This window comes from Oryctolagus cuniculus, chromosome 4, assembly GCF_964237555.1.
Source record: "Oryctolagus cuniculus chromosome 4, mOryCun1.1, whole genome shotgun sequence".
NCBI classification, from domain to species: domain Eukaryota; kingdom Metazoa; phylum Chordata; class Mammalia; order Lagomorpha; family Leporidae; genus Oryctolagus; species Oryctolagus cuniculus.
The window spans coordinates 154,989,168-155,010,700 of NC_091435.1; the positions used below are offsets into that span (position 1 = coordinate 154,989,168).

The following is a 21,533-nucleotide window of genomic DNA, read 5'->3' on the forward strand; positions in this document are numbered from 1 at the left end:
ATACTCTCTACTCAACAACTCTGAGGAAGAATTAATAAAATATGGACACTATTTTGCTTTTCAACTTGCTTTCTGGTTTCAGTGCCCTGGATGATAGCACAACTAGAGCAAAGAAACACTTTGTGCCCCAACTCTGGCTTTGTTGCTTAATCCTACTAATACATTACTGGAATCAGATGGGTTTGACTTAATATAATTGTATTTTTATCTTATTGGTATCTTATTGATATATTATTATAGATATATTAGATGGGTGTGATTTAATATACTTGAATTTTTCATCTTATTGATATCTTATTGATATATTATATATATTATAGGTATATATTGATATTAGATATTAAATAGATATATTATTGATATATTATTATAGATTGAATTATTAAACCTACAATTATAAGTGCACTTCCAGTCATAACACAAAAATGTGAACATTTTCTACTGACCACATTCGTAAAAAAACACGAAATATGTGAAAAACTATATTTCTCTTAATTGAGTATGGTTCTTTTATTTCAAATAATCAGTGTTTTCTTCTGTTTCATTTTTAATGGAATGCTTTCTATTTGTGAAAATATACTTAAATTTGGCCTCAAAAGTCAAATATATTAATCATAATTTAAATGATCTTCAGCATCCTTGGAAATAGCTTGGACATATCTGTTTCTGACTGTGCTGGGGAAGTGGAAAAACTGGTATCTGACAAATAAGCAATTGGAACACATTACAGAGACCATAAACAGATCTACACGTACATAATCACCTGATTTATGACTAAAATGGAACTGCAATGCTTTAGGGAAATGATATTTTCACTAATGGTGTTGCATCAATTTGATATCCATCTGGAAAACATAAATTTTGATTCTTGCTCCACACCATGTACAAAATCAATTGCAGGTAATTTATAGACAAAATGGGATAGTTACATAATCAAACTCTTAGAAGACTTCAAAGTGAAAGATTTTAATGATATTAGAGATTTTCATAGACAAATGTCATGAATCAGACTTTCATGAAAGAAGATATATAAATAAATGTGCAGTCAATTAATTTGTGTTTAATGTCATTAAACATTAGGAAAATGAGAATAATTTCATAACTAACAATAGCTAAAATTCATAAAAAGGAAAAACTTAGAAATTACCAAGGATTGTGAAAGATATGGAACATCTGAAATTTCATACTGTGTATATAAGAATGTGAAACAGTACCATCTTTTTGCTAATCTCTATTAAAGTGAAATATAAATAGACTTGATGATTCAGTAATTGGATTCATGTCAATCAATAGACAGATTAAGTTTGTCAAAACTCTGTAATCAAGTTAAATGTGCTTATATCCAGACTTTCAGTAAGTTTAGAATTAATCATTATTTGTGTTAAAAATGTCTCCACAAATCCAAAGTTCAAGTTCCAGTTTGGAACTTGATTTTAATACATAATTAAAAAGTGATTAACTTATGGAGAACCAAAATAGGTAGTCTTAATGCATGCTAGTGTTCACCTTACATGGAAATCTTTGATATGGTAAACATATATGATGTCAATGTAATGCGAATAATTAATAATATAGCCAAGTGGAAAATTTTGATAGAGATCTACTGGGAGTGTCTACCATGTCTTTTGACCCACCAGCATGTATACAAGATGCTGCTAACTATGTATCTAAAGGTGGAATGATCTCAGGAAATAAAAACATGGAAGCCCATAATTATTAGGGAAAGAAGTGCTTCATTTGGATACCTTTTCTACCATTGAATGTCAAAGGCTCTGTAAAGAACAAAGAGCATGGATACAGCTGCAGTTTTGCTTTTTTTGTTTGTTTGTTTTGTTTTGTTTTTGACAGGCAGAGTGGACAGTGAGAGAGAGAGACAGAGAGAAAGGTCTTCCTTTGCCGCTGGTTCACCCTCCAATGGCCGCCATGGCCGGCGCGCTGCAGCTGGCACACCGCACTGATCCAATGGCAGGAGCCAGGTGTTTCTCCTGGTCTCCCATGGGGTGCAGGACCCAAGGACTTGGGCCATCCTCCACTGCACTCCCAGGCCACAGCAGAGAGCTAGCCTGGAAGAGGGGCAACGGGGACAGAATCCGGCGCCCTGACCAGGACTAGAACCTGGTGTGCCCGCGCCGCAAGGCGGAGGATTAGCCTAGTGAGCCGCGGCGCTGGCCCAGCTGCAGTTCTTTTACAGTGGTTAAGTAAATTGAAAATGTGATATAGCTATACTTGGCTCTTCTAATTAGAATATGTTCAGTTTATTAGGAGTAAATATATATTTAAAACAATAACATTTTGGAATTCAAGTTAGTAGAAGTTCATTTCAGTAAATAGTAACAGCATTTTAAAAGAATCTAACTTACTAAGGCTGAATGACTAGAAAGAGGCAGTTCTCAATGCATTACTAGAATTATACTCCCAACAAATTGACAAAACTTTTACAGCCTGGTATCATCAAATGTGGAGTAACAAGAATGCTGAAAACATTGCTGCATGGTAGTGTGCATGTTTTCTAATATCTCCCATATTGAACGGTGTGTCTGGGGCAGTAAATTTAATTCTAAGAATTTTACATGAAAAAGGACAGTGATCAACTACAAGAGGGGCTTTCTTTCCGTTTTATTTATTACATTAAAATTTGAAAATCCCTTTTCAAAATAAAGATCAATGAGAAAGCTCAGGTGTAAAATGAATAAAGTCCCACTTGGGAAGAGGAAACGGTGGGTGGAGGAGGAGACTGCTAACACCCAAGCCGTTTATCCCATGAGATTTGTTTTGAAAACCAACAAACTAGAGAATATCATCAGGGCAATCAGGAAAAACATACTAGCAAGAGACAGTCAAAAGCAATGAAGATCTGTCAATTTGTGAAACTTGTTGACTAATCTTGAATATTTATGGAAAAGGATTTGGGGTGGGAAAAGGCAGTATGTTACATTTGTTGCCAGGAACAAAACTGACCAAAGGGAGGGAGTTACAAAGAGGAATGCAACTATTGGAAGAAAGGAAGAACTACTTAAAAATGAACATGTCCAATTGATATGCCACTCACAGAGCGGAGGGCTCAGTGTTACTGGAAGCACTCACTGGATGGCTGACCATATTCTTAACAAAGTTGAAATGATAGGATTCCTCCCTTAGTATAGACAAGAGGCTGGAGGACTTCTAAGTCACTTCACTTAGGTATGGGTCTAGGTGAAGTTAATCTGGTTGACTATGAGTCCACCACAATGCCATTGCCCCACCGATGTAAAACTGAAGCCAATCCAACCATCAACCATGCCTCAACCTGCTTTGTCGCCCCTCTTCAGCCTCACCTTCTCTTCCAAATGAAGTTGTTCTTTCATTCTGTCATTGGGTCCACCTCTTTCTCTTCCATGTCTTTCACTTTAAGGTAAGTGAAAAGGACAAATGATGACAAGATGAGCAAGGACTGAGTGATTAGAAAATCTAGATTCACTAATACTGGCAATCACTAGCAATCATTCTTAGGATCATTATTTTTCAGGCCTCTTTTTTAATCACCTCTCTATTCATTTGGCCTGCAACTTCTAGCTCAAATTTGCTATGACTGCATACTGTGTTCAAAGCAGCATCTCACAAGTAATGAAAAGAGAATTTCTTTAGAATATTGGTTGGCAACTGGTTTAGTTAAATATCTCTCCACCCACGCTATAATACATTAATTAATTTTTAAAGAAAAGGCTAAATTGAGATATTAATTATTTGTATGTGGTACATATGCTCTTGTGCACATCATTATAGCTTAATTTGCTTTTTAGCAAATAAGGCAATATGATTTTAAAATTTTTCCCATCTGGTATGCATGCTAATAAAGAAAAAAAGTCTAATTTATGCCATATCGAATTTAACTTGTGGGTTCTTTTTTTTTGGTACTTCTAATTACACAGTTCTTGAGGAAATTGCAGCAGAAAAAAATGCAGTTAGTCTCATTGCTTTTTAGTGTGGATGAGAAATGAAACATTCATTTTTTAGAAGTCTTAACAATATGAAAACAGAATAAGCACACAGTTATCTTCCTATTATTTGTCTTATTTTGAATCACGCTGTGTAAAACTGAAATACAATGAGGCAAATTGATGATCCTCCAAAGTAATTAGAAAAATCAGAACTGAATTACATTCTACTTCATTTTGGTGGAGTATATTATGATCAGTTTTCTGCAGATTTGAGAAACCATATAGAGTGTGTATGGTAATTCTGTATTGCCGTCAAATACTCATTACACACGATACCAATACTATGTGTCTCAATGGATGGTTTCAGCACACACAAGTACAAAGATACATTAAGATTTCTAGGTGATGAACCCTTTTGAATTAATTTACTATGAATGTTGAAATATTGTTCTTGATCAAAGCTGTGTGTGTGTGGTTTATGCTTATGAACATTAATAATCAATGGAATCAAGACACTTTACATATAAAATCTGGGTATTACTGAATTCGCTTCCATGAGGTTTTCAAGATGAGGTTGACTGATGATTTCTTCATGTCTCAGAGTGAAAGTGTAACTGCTGCCCTTCAGGTGGGTTGTGGATGTCTGGAGAAGACCACATTCATGCTACAAGGTTTGACGGAGTCACTGATCTCATTAGTCAAACACAAAAATCTTACAGGAAGAGAGACTTCCATGAGGGGAAGAGTGGCAGAGGCCACTGCTTGGGCAGCCGCACTTCACTCTGATTCTTTCACCATGGACACCAGATCTAGAAAGTTCTTTTCTTCTTCATCACCATCTTATTTTATCCTGTGGTTCCCTCACTCTTGCATCTCATCCCTTCTGTTTAAGGGAATATTTACAAACGTGGTTCACAAACAACATCACCACATCCTTTTCAGTAGACAGGTGTTTTAACAGAGTGATTTCCCAGCTATCTCTGAACAAAAGTGTAGACCCCATATTTCCACAAAGTTCATTTCCCTACATTTAATTCTGTTTAATTTTCTTTTTAAAAAATATTTTATTTATTTATTTATTTGAGACAGAGAGAGATGTAGACAGAGAGAGGGAGAGACAGAAAGGTCTTCCATCCACTGTTTCACTCCCCAAATGGCCATAATGGCAGGAGCCGGACTGATACAAAGCCAGGAGCCAGCAGCTTCTTCCAGGTCTCCCACATGGGTGCAGGGCCCCAAGCACTTGAGCCGCCTTCCACTACTTTCCCAGGCCGTAAGCAGAGAGCTGGATCAGAAGAGGAGCAACTGGGAAACAGAGTTTCAGAGAGTGAGAGGGAGAGGCAGAGAGAGAGAGAGAGATCTTCCATCTGCTGATTCTCTCCCCAAATGGCTGCAACAGCCAGCGCTGGAGCTTCTTTTCAGGTCTCACATGTTGGGTGCCGGGGCCCGAGCACTTGAGGCATCTTCCACTGTCTTCCCACAGCAACACTGGAAGAGGAGCAACCAGGACAACAAGAATTTGTGCCCAAATGGGATGCCAGCGCAACAGATGGAGGCTCAGCCTACTATGCCACAGCACCAACCCCAAATTATTGTACAATAATTATATCACAGTGCTGAAAATTTTGGAATTATATATATACATATTTATATAAATATAGATATATATTTATATATATAAATATATTTATATAAATATAGATATATATAGATATAGATATATTTATACTTATATAAAGATATATATCAGTATGTTTGCATATGTTTGTGTATTTCCCCTAAAAATAAATCTAAAACTATACAACTATTTTATTTTACTTTTTGAGTGTAAAAATATCCCTATTGAATATTTGATACTAACCTAGATGTACATGACACTGGTTTAGGAATCCCTCAGGCATACATAATCTCAACTGCATCAAATTACAACATTTTAATTACAGAAGCATATGACTCTTCATATATTCTTTGTTTTATCACTATTATATTGATGGCTAAAGCTCTGCCATAGCACTGAGACTTGCTTTTAAAGACAGATACTATATGTTTGATTTACAGCTGTTATATACAGAACAAAAAATGTGATCTATATGAGTGCAATTGATATCTTTTCTTAACCATATAAGAATTTTAACAAGCAAAGACCCTAGTTTAATGGGAATACAGACAACTATAAACAATAATTGAAAGGAAAATGACAGTTTCATTCATACACAGTAAATTTTAAAGTTATTTTAGAACATTAAAACTATAATAGTATAACATTCAAATGAGTGGATAAAGAAAATGTAGTATACATACACAATGGAATATTACTCAGCTATAAAAAATGAAATTCTATCATCTACAGCAAAATGAATGCAACTAGGGAACATCATGTTGAGTGAAATAATGTGGATTCAGAAAGATAAATACCACATGTTCTTCCTTGTATGTGGGAGTTACAATTTAACAACAACAATAAAGAAAACAAAAGAAAAAAGAAAGAAATGTCTGTGCACTAGTTTTACTGTGAATACAGTTTTAAAAAAAATTATTTTATACCTTTGTCTAACCAATGGTTAAGAATGTTATACTAATATAATTTTAAAATATTCAAGTATTTTAAAAATATATTTGTATATATAAATTTTTCTGTTTGTATGTAAAATTATTATATTGCATCACTTTAAGCCTAAAATTAGTATATCTCTTTTCATCTAATTTACTCAATTGAATAACAAACTGGTTTTTTAAAAGGCTGTCTAAACTAATATTCTGTAGTGACTTATCCAAGAAAATACTTATTCTATTCAGAAGTCTGAACTTCTATTTTGTTCTTCAGTCGGTCACGTAATTCACCACAAAGCTCTATGTTTGCTTTATCAATCAGGTGCAAAGGCTATTAATTCCTTCTTCCATGCCTGGAAGTGCCTCAGGTATCTATGTGAATGGCAGCAGTGAGTTTTCTGTGAAGTTTGTGGTAGGCCTGGTGAAGTTAGTAAATATGCAAGGAACTTGTCTCCAATTTTATAACTGACATAAGGACTTGGCTCAAGTTAGATCATTCTCCGTAGACTAGAACAATTACTTTCGTTTCAGTAGACTAGAACAATTTTCTTTTGGGACCACCCAAAACTTGTTTTAAGACCTGTGATGTGACTGGTCTCTCTCTCTTTGAGGAGCCCAAACCCCCAGCACTGAAATGCATCTCAGGGGAGTTAGGTTTGGATATTGCTTTTCCAGTAACTGACTGAGGGTTTGAATCCTGTGCAATAGTTTCACCGTCTGTGTGACGTTGACCTCTCTTACACCTCAACTTCACCATCTGTAAAAGGAGATGATAAAAGTGCCAACTTCTTGGGGCTGGCGCCATGGCTCACTTGGCTAATCCTCCACCTGCGGAGCCGGCATCCCATATGGGCGCCAGTTCTAGTCCTGACTGTTCCTCTTCCAGTCCAGCTCCTGCTGTGGCCCAGGAAGGCAGTGGAGAATGGCCCAGGTGCTTGGGCCCTGCACCCGCATGGGAGACCAGGAGGAAGCACCTGGCTCCTGGCTTTGGATCGGTGCAACTCCGGCTGTAGTGGTCATTTGGGGGTGAACCAACGGAAAGAAGACCTTTCTCTCTCTCTCTCTCTCTTACTGTCTATAACTCTACCTGTCAAATAAATTTAAAAAAATAAAAAGAAAAAAAGTGCCAACTTCTTGACGTTGCTGTGAGAAAACAGAAAGACAATGATTATAAATTAGAATCATCCTAGGCTACATACAAAGAACACATGTGTTATCTATCACAATGTAGTAAAATCTGGTTTTGTCATAATTCCCATTAGCTCACCTCACAAAGCTCTAATGAGAATCAAATAACAGAATAAATGTTATATTATTTTTTAGCACTGCATATCAAATTACCACAACACTTTACTATCTTATAGCTTCTAGCTGTCAGAAATCCAGATACGGTTAGCCAGGCTCTTCTGAGACTCAGACTAAAATCAAGGTATCAGCTGAAGCACCTTGCTCTCTGGACTTCTAGGTCTTTCTCCAAGCCCACATGGTTTTTGGAGGAATTTATTTCCTTGTGTTTGTAGGACCACTGGCTCCATTTTCTCACAAGATGTCAGCCAGAGGTTGCCCTTAGCTGTTCCCAGTCGTGTGGCTCTGCCCATAAGATGGCATTTGCTTTCTTTCAATCCCCTGTCACCAGCCAAAGAAAACTCTCTACTTTTAAAGCGCTTGCTTGTTTGGATCAGGACCCCCAAGATGACCTGTCTTTTGCCATGTAATGCAATCTGATCACAATTTAATATCTCAATATGTTCACATGTTCCATCTTCGCAAAAGAGATCATATGAGGTTCTCGGGAGTAATTTTAGAATTATGCCATCCACAAATGTGAACATGATGTGAAAAATAAAAATGATTCATAAGAAGAGAGTATTATTATGAAAGATTTTTATTGTCATCACCGTCCTTATTACAATATCAACAAATAATGTTGTACAATACTGTTTACCTATTTTCAATGCTTTACCTTAGCGGTATGGAGGACTCTCACTTATCTGATAATTATGCATTTCAGAGGTCAGCCCTGGTTTCATTTAACACTTCGAATACCTTGTCTGGTTGGCTGAGATACTTATTTCCATATTGCTCTGTAAATAACTGAAACGTGGCATTCCCTCAAAATAAAGTTCCACGGAGAGATCTATTTCTGATGGAGTCACCCGTCCGTGAAATGCTCACCAGTCACCAGTCCATGAAATGCTCAAAAATTATCACCCTTATGTGATCGCATATGTGCGTCAATCCTGAAATTCCCTGTGGCCTGGTTGTACTCAATCTTGAAACAAATTAAGGAAAATGACTTAATGATATTTAACACAGGAGCTAAGATGGGAGACTCAGAGATGTTTATTCATTAGCGTGGGAGTGAGCTTAAGGCAACCCATTTGGCTGTGGCTGTCATTTGATGGGCACTCATTGAAACAACTCAACAAATATATAATAAAAGAATAATGTAGGGCACAGTTGAAAATATTTACATTTTTCATCAAAATAAAATGGGAAATTTTAACAGAAATCCAAAAAATACTCCTGATGTCCTGTTAGCAGGAGTACCTTCATAGCAGAGGTCAATTCCGTATCCACATAAAGATTGGCACTCTTTTTTTTTTTACATAAAATTAAGTAGAATTTCATAAAGTTATGAATGCAGGCTATAGATTATATCTATGTTCAAGATAATCTCTGCCATTGTTGGCAATATGACCTTGGATGAGTTGTGTTTTTTTACTTAAATTTAGCTTCTACCTTTTAGCATAGGATTAATATAACAGTATTTCAAAAAAGTTGTGAAAGATCAAATTAAAGGATAAATTTATGGGGTGAGCACTTGACCTAGCATTTAAGATGTCAGGCAGCATGCCTGCATCCCATATTGAGTGCCTGGTTTCAAGTCCCAGCTCCACTACCTGTTTAAACTTCCTGCTGATGTTCACTGTGGGAGGTTGGATCTCTATCTGCCGTGTGGGAGACCTGGATTTGTTTCCTATCTCCCAGCTTCAGCCTCTCCAAGTCCTAGGCATTGCAAGCATTTAGGGATGGAATAAGCAGATAGGAAATCTCTGTCTGTCTCTATTTGTCAGACTTTTGAATTTAAAAAGCACATTACCAACACCAAACAAAAATTTACTGTGATTCAAAAATTTTTGAAACCCATGCAAGTGAGTGGGTCCTCAAAAGATTCATGAAAAATGCCTTTTATGAAAAAAATTATTCACGCTTTTTAAATTCAATTTTTGTACCAAAATAAACTAATTTCTTTTTTAATGCTCTATTATTTATTTATTTTCATCTACTTGAATGGCAAAGCAATGAGAGAGAGAGAGAGAGAGAGAGAGAGAGAGAGAGAATCTTCCATCCACTGGGTCCCTCTCTAAATGTCTGCAACAGCCAGGGTTGGCCCAGGTGGAAGACAGGAGCCTGGGATTCCATCTGGGTCTCCCATGTATGTGGCAGGGGCCTGAGCACTGGAGCTATCATCTGCTGCCTCCTAGAGTGCATTAACAGGAAACCAGCCAGGAAGAGGAGTAAACAACTTGAACTAGAAGCCAGATCTTAAGTGATGGCTTAACCCATTGTGCCACAGTGCCCACTCTGAAACTTACTCTTTAATTTTATTTTTTAAAGAATTTTTTGAAATACTTTTGTACTATCTACTTCAGAACTGTGAGGATTAAGTGAGATAAGCTATTCTAACCTCATAGAGCAATGTGTGATACATACTGAGCATTTAGTAAGTGATGACTAGTATTTTCATTGCTATGATTATTTATTTAAATGGTAGTAAAGCATGATATTATGTCTGGATCATACTAAGTGCTCAGAAACATAACTTTCTTCTCTTTTCCCCTATATTTGTTTGAGGAGTTTAACTGGATCTCTGAAAGAGGGTCCTTCAAGATTATCAATCTGAAATAGCCAGACATTACCATTTACTTAATTTTATAAAATTTCTTCTTCCCTTTCTCCTTGCCTCCTTGCCTTCTTTTCTGTCTTCCACCTTCCCGTTTTATTCTTTCCTTCCTTTATCTTCTCCTTCTTTTCCTTTTCTTCCTCCATCCTTTTTCCTCAAGCAGATATTATTTTAAATTTCCGAACAACTTACGTCAGCAAATCTGGCCAAGTGATCTTTGAAGCAAGATCAATTTGCATCCACTATGTCACAACTTGGTTCATCATCGATTTAATCGCCGCCCTGCCTTTCGATCTCCTATATGCTTTCAACGTCACAGTGGTGAGTAGAGAGCTCCCTTCCACCTCACCTTCAAGTTTGGTTTTATTCTTGTGCTTATTTTTACAGGTTTTAAATGTTGATGGCAATTTGTGATGCCAGGCTTTTTTGTGTACTTTCCCATTTCCATTTATATAAATAGCCAGAAACAGAATGTACAAAAAGCCTGAATTTGTCCTAAAAAGCCTAACTGTCCAAATAAATTTTTCGGTAAGGAAAATATCTGTAGAAATGTAAGCATTACTTTGTATTTCCTAGACATATATTTGCCTCAAGAGTTTGATGGGGAGCTTGAACAAGTTTTTTTTCTCCTTTTATGACCTACTTCTAAATATTTAATTATCCATTTGGCAAAACCAACCAAAAACTGGTGGAGATAAGAAGGAATGCTAAAATTAAAATAAAGGAACTAAACCACAATTTATAAGTCCCTGTAAAAATGTTGTCTAGGCAGAAGCCTAAAGGACACAATAAATAACATAAAACTTGAGAGTTCTTTTGAATTTGAGCTGTTTGCACCTACTGTAAACCCCCTGTCCTCGTGTCTCCTCACAGGGCAGAAAGTATGGGTACCTGTGGTCGTAACTGTCTTTACTGTTTAGTACTTGATGTTCTTAAAAGTATAATGTGCTTCGTATGTAGATTTTTTAGGGAGGACCATTATTGAACCATTAATGCAATTTTCTACTAGAAAACATTAGCACATAAAAATTTACTACAGAGTAGCTTACATTTAACAAGTTTTCTATTCAGTTGACAATCCCTGTATGGAATCATATACTTTAAAAAAAAAAGATTTATTTATTTGAACAGCAGAATTACAGAGAGGCAGAGGCAGAGAGATTTTCCATCCGCTGTTTCACTCTCCAAATGACTGAAACGGCCAGAGCTGTGCTGATCTGAAGTCAGGAATCAGGAGCTTCTTCCGGGTCTCCCATGTAGATGCAGTGGCCCAGAGACTTGGGCCATCTTCCACTGCATTTCCAGGCCATAGCGGAGAGCTGGATCGGAAATGGAGCAGCCGGGTCTTGAACTGGAGTTCAAATGAGATGCAGGCCTTGCAAGTGTCAGCTTTACCAGCTATACCATAGTGCAGCCCTCAGAAATCATATTCTTTCTTAAGAATTCAAAAGTATAGTTTTCAACATTAATCAAAGTGATCACTGTTCAAATAGTTATTTTTTACTTCAAAAATGAACATAGAATTAACCCTGACTCTTTAATACAGACTTGTACAATTTGTTAATTGTCTCTATAATGGTATTTTTCTTTTCTTGTTCTTTTTTTTATGTTGGGAGATTAAGAGTGTCAACATCTTTAAGAGATTTATAACTCAGCTAAGATGAAAGCTCCCGGGAAAAATCTTGCACACAAGATCAATCAGTGCTACAGTGAATAATTATCCAGGCTTTCCAAGTACTTTTTAACATTGAATTTGTCTAGATAAGTGTACTGTAATGAAAGTATAATGACTTTAAAACATGGCTTTTCTAAGATTACAAAGAAATCTAAAACTATATAATTCACAAAATGTTAAAATAAGCTTTCTAAATTCCCCTGGCAAAATTGTTAAAGGAGGATAGAATTCTTGTTTAAATTAATTGGCTACCTTGCAATTAAATCCTAATAAAATTTTTGTATTCCATTTTTCTTTGGGTACTGACAAATTAGATAATTTTGAACTAATATATGTATCAAATAATTAGATTGTAAATGTATAATAAAAACATGTAATATACAAGGGGACTTTCAGAAGATAAGTTTATTGGTGTTGTGGTGCAGTGGGCAATGTTGGGATACCATATCTGAATGCCAGTTTGAGTCCCACCTGTTCTAATGTGCCTGGGAGAGCAGGAGAGGATGGCCCAAGAGGTTGGGCCCCCGGCACCCACATACTTAGTAGATCTGCATGGAGCTTTGTACTCCTGGCTTCTTCCTATACTAGGCCTGACCCATTGTGGCCATTTAGGGAGTGAACCAACAGATGGAAGTGCACTTTCTCTCTCTCTGCCGCTCTCTCTCTGTCACTCTCCTTTTCAAATAAATAAATAATCTTTAAAACCAGATTAGTTACTGTTGTGCAAGAAACCTGAAGTCTATGCATATTTTTTACATAATATGCCTTTTCATTAGTGGTTTTTTTTTAATTTTTTTTTATTATTTTTGACAGGTAGAGTGGACAGTGAGAGAGAGACAGAGAGAGAAAGGTCTTCCTTTGCCGTTGGTTCACCCTCCAATGGCCGCGCTGATCCGATGGCAGGAGCCAGGATCCAGGTGCTTTTCCTGGTCTCCCATGGGGTGCAGGGCCCAAGCACCTGGGCCATCCTCCACTGCACTCCCTGGCCATAGCAGAGAGCTGGCCTGGAAGAGGGGCAACGGGGACAGAATCCGGCGCCCCGACCGGGACTAGAACCCGGTGTGCCGGCGCCGCAAGGTGGAGGATTAGCCTAGTGAGCCGTGGCGCCGGCCCTTCATTAGTGTTTTGAATATTATATATCATTAACATGCTTTGATATGTTTTAAATACTTGTACGCTTTCACTGGACTCCTGCTCCATTTTTCATCATTTAAATTGTTTATAAAGAATGCCAGTTATAGATCAACATCCAGGTCAGAAAGAAAAGAGAAAAAAGGAATCTCTCTTATCAATGATTTTTTTTCCTGCTTTTCAAGGAACTGGATAATTTGTCATATATAGCAAAATGGAAGGAACTGGCAGTCATTGTATTAAGTGAAATAAGCCAGAAACAGGAAAACAAATACCACGTGCTTTCTCTCTTGTGGAGAAGCTTTAAGAAGTGAATCAGAGTCTGGGAAAGGTGAGGCAGGGATGGAAGGAATTTGGAAAATGGTCACCAAAACAGCTGGACAGAAGAAGTGAGTTCTAATGTTCCCCAACACAGGGGGATGACTGCAATGTACAATAATACGTTTATAAAGAACTGGAAGAGAGACTGCTGAAGTCTCAAAACATAAAGAAATGAAAAGGAAACTTGAATGCTAGTTACCCTGATTTGATCAGACTGCACTGTATAGATGTGTTGAAATATCACACTGTCCCATGAATATGTATGATTATTGCATGTTAATCAAAAAATTTTAAATTCATCTATAATATGAAAGAAATGGGCCTGCACTGTGGCTCACTAGGCTAATTCTCCGCCTTGCGGCGCCAGCACACCGGGTTCTAGTCCCGGTCGGGGCGCCAGATTCTGTCCCGGTTGCCCCTCTTCCAGGCCAGCTCTCTGCTGTGGCCAGGGAGTGCAGTGGAGGATGGCCCAAGTGCTTGGGCCCTGCACCCCATGGGAGACCAGGAGAAGCACCTGGCTCCTGCCATCGGATCAGTGTGGTGCGCCGGCCACAGCACGCCGGCCGCGGCAGCCATTGGAGGGTGAACCAATGGCAAAGGAAGACCTTTCTCTCTGTCTCTCTCTCACTGTCCACTCTGCCTGTCATAAAATAAAATAAAATAAAATAAAATAAAATAATAAAAAAATGAAAGAAATGAAGAAAGACTAGGCATATGATCATTCAAATAATTTACACATGTGAGGTTGGCAATGTGGTATAGCGGGATCAGCTCCTTCTTGGTTTGCCCACATCCAGTAATAGAGTGCCTGGGTTCAAAACCTTGCTCTCTTCCAATCTAACTCCTGGCTAATATGTTTCTGGGAGGCAGCAGATGATGGCCCACATTCTTTGGTCCCTGCCATCCACATGGGAGACCATGATCAAGTTCTTGGCTCCTGGTTTTATCCTGGCCTAACCCAAGTTGTTGTTTTTTGGGGAGGGAACTAATAGATGTATGATCGTTCTCTCTCTTGCTCGCTCTCGCTCTTGCTCTCTCTCCCTCTCCCCCCATTATTCTGTCTTTCAAATAAATTAACAACTATTAGCACATAAATTTATTATCTTCCTTTAAGAAACTGGGCAGGGGGGCCAGCGCCGTGGCTCTCTTGCTTAATCCTCCGCCTGTTGCACGGGCATCCCATATGGGCACTGGTTCTAGTCCCGGTTGCTCCTCTTCCAGTCCAGCTCTCTGCTGTGGCCCGGGAAGGCAGTAGAGGATAGCTCAAGTGCTTGGGCCCCTGCACCGGCATGGGAGACCAGGAGGAATCACCTGGCTCCTGGCTTCAGATCAGTGCAGCGCCAGCCGTAGCAACCATTTGGGGGGTGAACCAACGGAAGGAAGACCTTTCTCTCTGTCTCTCTCTATCACTGTCTATAACTCTGTCAAATTAAAAAAAAAAAAAAAAACTGGCCAGAATGAAACATTCTATTTGAACAGAAAAGCTCATTCAAAGTGTTACATTTCCTTCGTGGGAGAATGGATGTTACTATGAATAACTTATTAGTTATGTTATATTGCAAATAGTTAAAAATGAAGAGAAAGAAATAAATAAGCTACCAAAGGTATCTGTCTTCCAGATCTAACGAGTGCCCCATTATGGAATCCATAGATGGCATTCAACAATGTAAAATAGCCACAGAAATGTATTTTTTGCATGCTTTGGCTTTAGCTCTACTCATAATTGTACATAGAAATTGTTTTAAATACAGTGAACGCATTTATTTATTGAACCCTCTCATGGCTGTCACTGTGAAAGGCACTAATAAGAAATGAAATTGTGAATTCAGTTATAGAAAGTATGATGGAGTAAAAAGAGAAGGTATGCATCTCAATGTTCTCATTCACCATGTGAATCAAAATAACATCAAAACAGGCCTAAACTGGGTGTAAAAACTACCCTGGCTTTCTGAACTAAGGAGGTAACATAAAATGCTTTGCTGAGAACCTGACATCTAGAAAGACCTCAGTGCCTGTCTCTGCTCTCTCCTTTTCCTCCTCCACCGCCCCTCCCTGCACCTTCTTCTCATCCTGTTGGCCATCAGAAGTGGTCACATCCACTTGGTAAAAAGGGAAAATGCCAGGTGGTTACTTCCCCTTTCGACAAGTATCTTTTAATTTTAATCAGTGACAAATTCTGGACAACAACCTAAAAGTAAAAATAATCTCTTCCCTTTTTTCAGATTGTGTATTTCTATTTAAACCAAATATGCCTCTTTCTGCTATTCTTCAAGAGCCCAGATTCCCATTTGTGGTAGTAAGCTGTTGGCTGTGATGGGAGTAAGCATCATTTAAAGAATAAATAAATAAGCTGAGACCAAAAAAGCCCCAGCACTGCCTCATCTTGAACATCCAGATTCACGCCCCTTGTCTTTGCAAATGACTTTGGTTGTTTTGTAAGGGCTGTTCCATTCTCCTCACAATATCCTCTTTCTGGTCAGAGGAAACAGGAAGATGACCTCAGTGAGTACATCCGGATGTCTTCCTCCAGTTGGGACTTTTGTTGCAGATTTCATTTCTCTTCTGCAGTTGTCATCTGCAGATCAAATTCATCCAACTATTAAATAAACACTATTCCAGCAATTCCTCTAACGAACACAGCAGAGATTGCCAAATCTTGGCATGTGAACACACAACTTACCAGTAGCCTGAGAAAGGGTCGATGAGAACTTGACTGTGAGAAAAAGAAAAGTAAAACCTGATACAGAAGAAGGAAAAAAATAAAAAAAATAAATAAATAAAGTAACTCAGACAGCTGGCAAGTCCCACCAGTGCCTTCAAGCTTTTTTTATATATATTTCTGTGCAGAAGAGTTCACGAGATTAAAACGCTGCACAATGTTGTGGAGTATCTATTTTTGGCTGAGTTTGCAATGCTTCTTACCTTGATAATTTATCCACTCCCTCACCTAACAAATGCTAATTGAACACTTACTGTGTGTCAAGCACTATTTTAGTTTTTTTTCCCCCTTTGGAATTAAGGGAAAATGGTTAGCAGAGCAAGGAATCAGAAGTCAACTAACTTGGACTAATTACAAAGCAAACTCCCAAAAGGCTTATGATTATGTTCTGTAAGGGAGAGATTATAATTAGTGACAGCCAACTAATCACCTCTTTCCCCTCTGTGGTGCCCTCAAAAAAATTAGATAAGATCAAGGAATTTCTCAAACTCTATTTCCATATTAGTTAGTTTCTTGTGTTTTCTATTTTGGAATGCTTTCTCAGGTTCTTTGAGGATGTGGAGTGTGTGTTTTATGCACCACTTATTAATAATGACATTGACAATCCTGTGGACACCAATGGCTCACATTGTTCAATTAGGTCACAGGAAGAAACAAAATAAACCCTCAGAAACAAGTCCATTGCTTTAATGAAAGCAAAGGCAGGATGTAGATTTTCCAAAATGATTGTTCCGTTTGTTTTTTATGTTTATTTGAGAGAGAGTTTCAGGCAAATGTTTTCTTTGTCCATTGATAGTGTTATAAGGAAGAAAGTGTAGTTCATGAGGCAGGAAGTGTTACTGGTGCTTGCAAGCAGAACTTACTGATTTTATGGATCTACTTTTAAAAAATGGTGTGGGTGTTTGGCATGGTGTTTAAGTCACTGCATAGAATAATGAGGTTCAAGTGCTGGATCTAGCTTTCTTATGATGCATCACCTGGAGTCAGCAGGTGATGGCTCGAGTAGTCAGGTCCCTGCCACCCTTGTGGGAGGCCTGGATTGAGTTCCAGGCTCTTGATCTTGGCCTGGCCCAGCCCCAGCTATTAAGGACATTTGGGAAGCGAACAAGGATAGAAGAGGTGTTTCTGTCTCTTTCTCCATCTCTTTGCTTTTCAAATAAATAAAATAAACAAATAAAAAATTTTAAGCTACGTTTGTTACCTGTTTCTATGTATTTACTTCAACCTGTGTTAATTATTGTTATAAAGCAACTACCTTATGGAAGAAAGTGGATGTAGGACTGAAAGAAAATGAGTGCAAGCGGGTGAAGACATAGTTCAGTCTTGATACCATGATGTGATTCAGCTTGAATCAGAATATATACAATTTTATGCAGTCAGAATTGTCTGGAAAAAGAGATACATCTTAGCTAAGAAAAGTAAGCTTTTCCTCTAGGAAATTAAATGATCTTCTTTATGCCATCCTTTATCTTACACTCTTTTTCCTATCACTCCCAGATATATTCTGTTAGAAACAAAGAAGCATGCATAAAAAACCCCCGCAGTATTGAAAGCATGGTTATACCTAATTCCAAGAACTCTCCAGAGTGGCTGTAAGTGAACAGGAATGTCATGGCATGAATTTAACACATGTGCCAAGTTGTGCTGCTGTCTCCTGTCATAGGTGTCTCTCGTGCATCTCCTAAAGACTGTGCGGCTGCTACGCCTTCTGCGTCTCCTGCAGAAACTGGACCGTTATTCCCAACACAGCACTGTCGTCTTGACTCTGCTCATGTCTGTGTTTGCGCTGCTTGCACACTGGATGGCGTGCATCTGGTATGTCATTGGGAAAATGGAGCGGGAAGACAACAGCCTTCTCAAGTGGGAAGTTGGTAAGGTTCACACCTGTTGCACCTGTTTGCCCCTGTTGCATCTACTCATAACTTCTGCGTTTTCTATTGTTAAGTTGAAAAGGTAGCTTGTCCAGAACTTTGATGAGGAGAAGAATGAGTCTAGAAATACATTCTTTCTTATTTTCAAATTGTACTACCTGTTTTTTTTTTAAGTCTGTGATACAAATGATTTCTTCCAAAAGTTTTCTGGAAAAAAGTAACCCCTGTTTTTCAAAGACTGATGGCTTAAATTTTCAAGCCAAAGTAACTGTTCAGAATGACCAGCAAGACTGTGGCAATGTGTGAATAAGTTATATGTGATCTTATCTTGACCCATACTGATACAGAGCTACTAACAGTAAATCAAGAGGCAGATGGTCTGCATTATATCTATAATATTTTTAAAATCACAATCAAACTGTCACTTTTATTAGAAAGGGTGTGTAAATAGAAAAGAATCCCCATCATTCTTTCCTTTCAAAAGAGAGAGAACTGTCAGAATGACACATTAAGCTTACTTTCAAAATTTGTGAGCATAGGAAAGACTGCATATTTATAAATATAATTTGTAAAAATTTGATGTCCCCATAAAATGTGAGGCCCAAGTATTGCATAATGCTGCATAAATGAATCTGAAGCATTTATGCACATGAATACATTTTGAAACTTATGTTAACCACAGGAAATTTATAGAAAGTGAAAAATCTCAAGACCATAACCCTCCATCCTAAAATACCTGCATTCTCCTCTTAGACTTATCCTTAGACTTATCCTTTATAGAACTGTTAGAGTACCCTATGAAGGATTTTTTTTTCCTTAATCTGACATTTAAACAAAAGAATCTGCTTCTTCGCTGGCTAGAAAACTCTTCACTTATCTTCTCCACCAAAAATCAATCTTGAACTTTTGAAAGAGGCTGAGACCTTCGCCAGGGAATAAAGCCGCAGGAGTCTCCCAGGAGAGTAAAATGACCCAACTTTTCACACCAGCTCTCAGAGGTGGGCAGCACTGGGCACACCCCTGTGCTGGTTCTCATAAAGGCCACTCTCTCCCCATAGGACATGCACAAAGCCTTCAAAGGATGTCACTGGGGAATGAGCTGCAGACCTTAAGAAGCAAGATTAAGAAAGAGAATCTCCTGTGTGGATTCTTTAAAAGGCCCCACACACGTCTCAATTTTTTTCCTGAGCTACACAGAGCAACTGATGTGTTTTGATAATTTTCATATAAGAATCTTCCTTATCAGAACCTTTTTTCTGTATCTTGCTGTGGATCTAAGTTCTCAAACATGCAGGAAATAGGAAAATAAGACTTCAGAGTGAGTGTAAAAATATCTCAGATAAAAGGGAAATCCGATGACAGAGAGAGTGCGCGCACTGAAAGGACCAGGGTCTGAGCTGTACTTGCATTAAAACATTTTCTGTTCCTCAATGCTGTTTTCCTCTCTGTGACTTCTGAAGCCTTCCTCATTGTGTAGTAGAGCACCATCCCAACAGTGTTCAGTGAACTGCAGCATTAGGTCTGTGCCTTTTATTCTGAGTCTATACTAAAACTCTGACCTGTGATCAGCACCTAATTCCTTTTTAAACCTGAACTAATTTCCTTTAGGCACAGACCTACACATTCATATTAATTTGGAAGACTTTTCTGGTCTGAGTATCTCCAGATGGGGAAATCAGCTTATTCATGGTCTCAAATTTAGTTACATGAGAAAAGCTTTTTGCTTTATTTCCACATGTCAGTCCTCCTGCAGACATGCAACCTAGCTGCGGTTTTCCTTCCCATAAACATACAGACGTATCTATGTTCCAGGCAGAAAAGAGTCAACCACCTGAGCGTTCTCTGTGTTATCCCTTCTTCCACTTGTCCTCTTGATCCTGGTGTTGCAGCTAAAGGTAATGAACAGGAAGGAGATAGTAAGCTGTAAATCAATCCCACAAAAAGCATGGATGTGATAGAACAGTGGGAAGAGCCTCAAGGTAGCTGCTGTAGTTTTCTCCTATCATCATTGCTCTCTCTTTAACCTGCTCTCTGATTTTCAAAAATCTTATTCATCTGTATGGACCTCAGTTTCCTCACACAAGAAACCTTACCATATAACTTGAAGTCTATTTCAGTTCCCATGTTTTATGACTTCCACGGAAAAACAAATCCGATATTACCTTCATCCACACGTATGCAAGGGTACTTTTGAAAGTCATGAAAATAGTATTAAAAATAAATTTATTTTGGTGCAAAAATGTTTTGAAATTTATGTATTGCTTTTTCACAATGTGCACTTTCCCATGAACTTTTGTAAACCTCTCATATGCTTATGAGAATGTGTGTGTATATATGTTTTTTGCTTATATATCACTGTCCACCTAAAACTTCAGTTGGAACCAGTTAATGTCAACTGGGCATGTCAAAGAATTGGTGTTTTACTTAGTTATGATAAGAGTAACTGAACATTTATCTTTAGAGTATTAGATTCGCTGTCCACATACCTCTCCTGATATGATTAAGCAAGTAGTACATTAGTGATTTCTGTAAATATGATGTTTAAAGGCTTGTCACACGTTCTTCTCCTACATGAAAATTACTTTCATCATTTGTTCATTTAAAATGTTCTCTGAGATTGGGATACAAATTAAATAATTATGACTTTCCCCATTTATTTTTGTAGTGAACCTACTGAGAGTCTAAGCTAATTTAGTTTTTACTATATCATTTGTCAACTAATAATAATATCCTTTTTGTCCAATTACCATGAATCAAAAAAACTGTCACAAAAACAAAATTTGGTCAGAAAGCGTATCTTCATTTATGTTTGTGGTTAACATTGCCTGGTTAGAATGGAGTAGTCTTCTCAGATGGTAAATTTCCTTTCTACTCATTGCTAATTGCCCTAAAATTATGTTTTTTTCCTTCTGATCTCGTCAAAATCTCTACTTACAAGAAAAGAAGGGCTCCAATATTATTATACCAACTCTGATTCAATCTTTGAAAAATATTCCATTGTCATTTTTTCTAAGATAACTATTTCTGGAATGAAGAAGTGATGCTTGTAGACTTGCTATATAAGAATATGTTATTTGCTATTTGGTTGCAACTTTTACTTCATAGTTTTACTTATGTCCATACCACATTTTAAATAATTTTGAGATTTTAAATATTTTTTTTCATGTCTTATGGCATTTGAGACCTGGGCAGACCTTTGCCAATTCTCTGATTTTATGAAGAAAAATCTGGCTCTTGGTTCTGCAGCTTTACGAGTGAAGGGGCTCTGTTATGTTCTTTTCTGCAGTTTTCTTGTGGTTCCAGCTTCTGCATTATATAGAGTGTGCCAAAAAAAAAAAAAAACAAACAAAACAAAACAAAACAAAAAAAAACAACTTCAAATGAATCAAATCAATCTTCAAGGTAATTTGTTCATTGAATTACAGCCATGGTACGGGAACCT

At 37.6% G+C, this 21,533-nt stretch overlaps 1 protein-coding gene across 1 annotated transcript in view; it reads left to right on the forward strand.

Moving 5' to 3' along the window:
- The window catches only part of KCNH8 (potassium voltage-gated channel subfamily H member 8), a 451,930-nt gene that overhangs the window by 267,408 nt on the left and 162,989 nt on the right, over nt 1-21,533 (forward strand). Inside the window, exons 6-7 of the mRNA XM_002716200.5 lie at nt 10,538-10,695; nt 17,884-18,091. Of these exons, the coding sequence (XP_002716246.1) occupies nt 10,538-10,695; nt 17,884-18,091 (366 nt within the window). The remainder of the gene's footprint in view (nt 1-10,537; nt 10,696-17,883; nt 18,092-21,533) is intronic.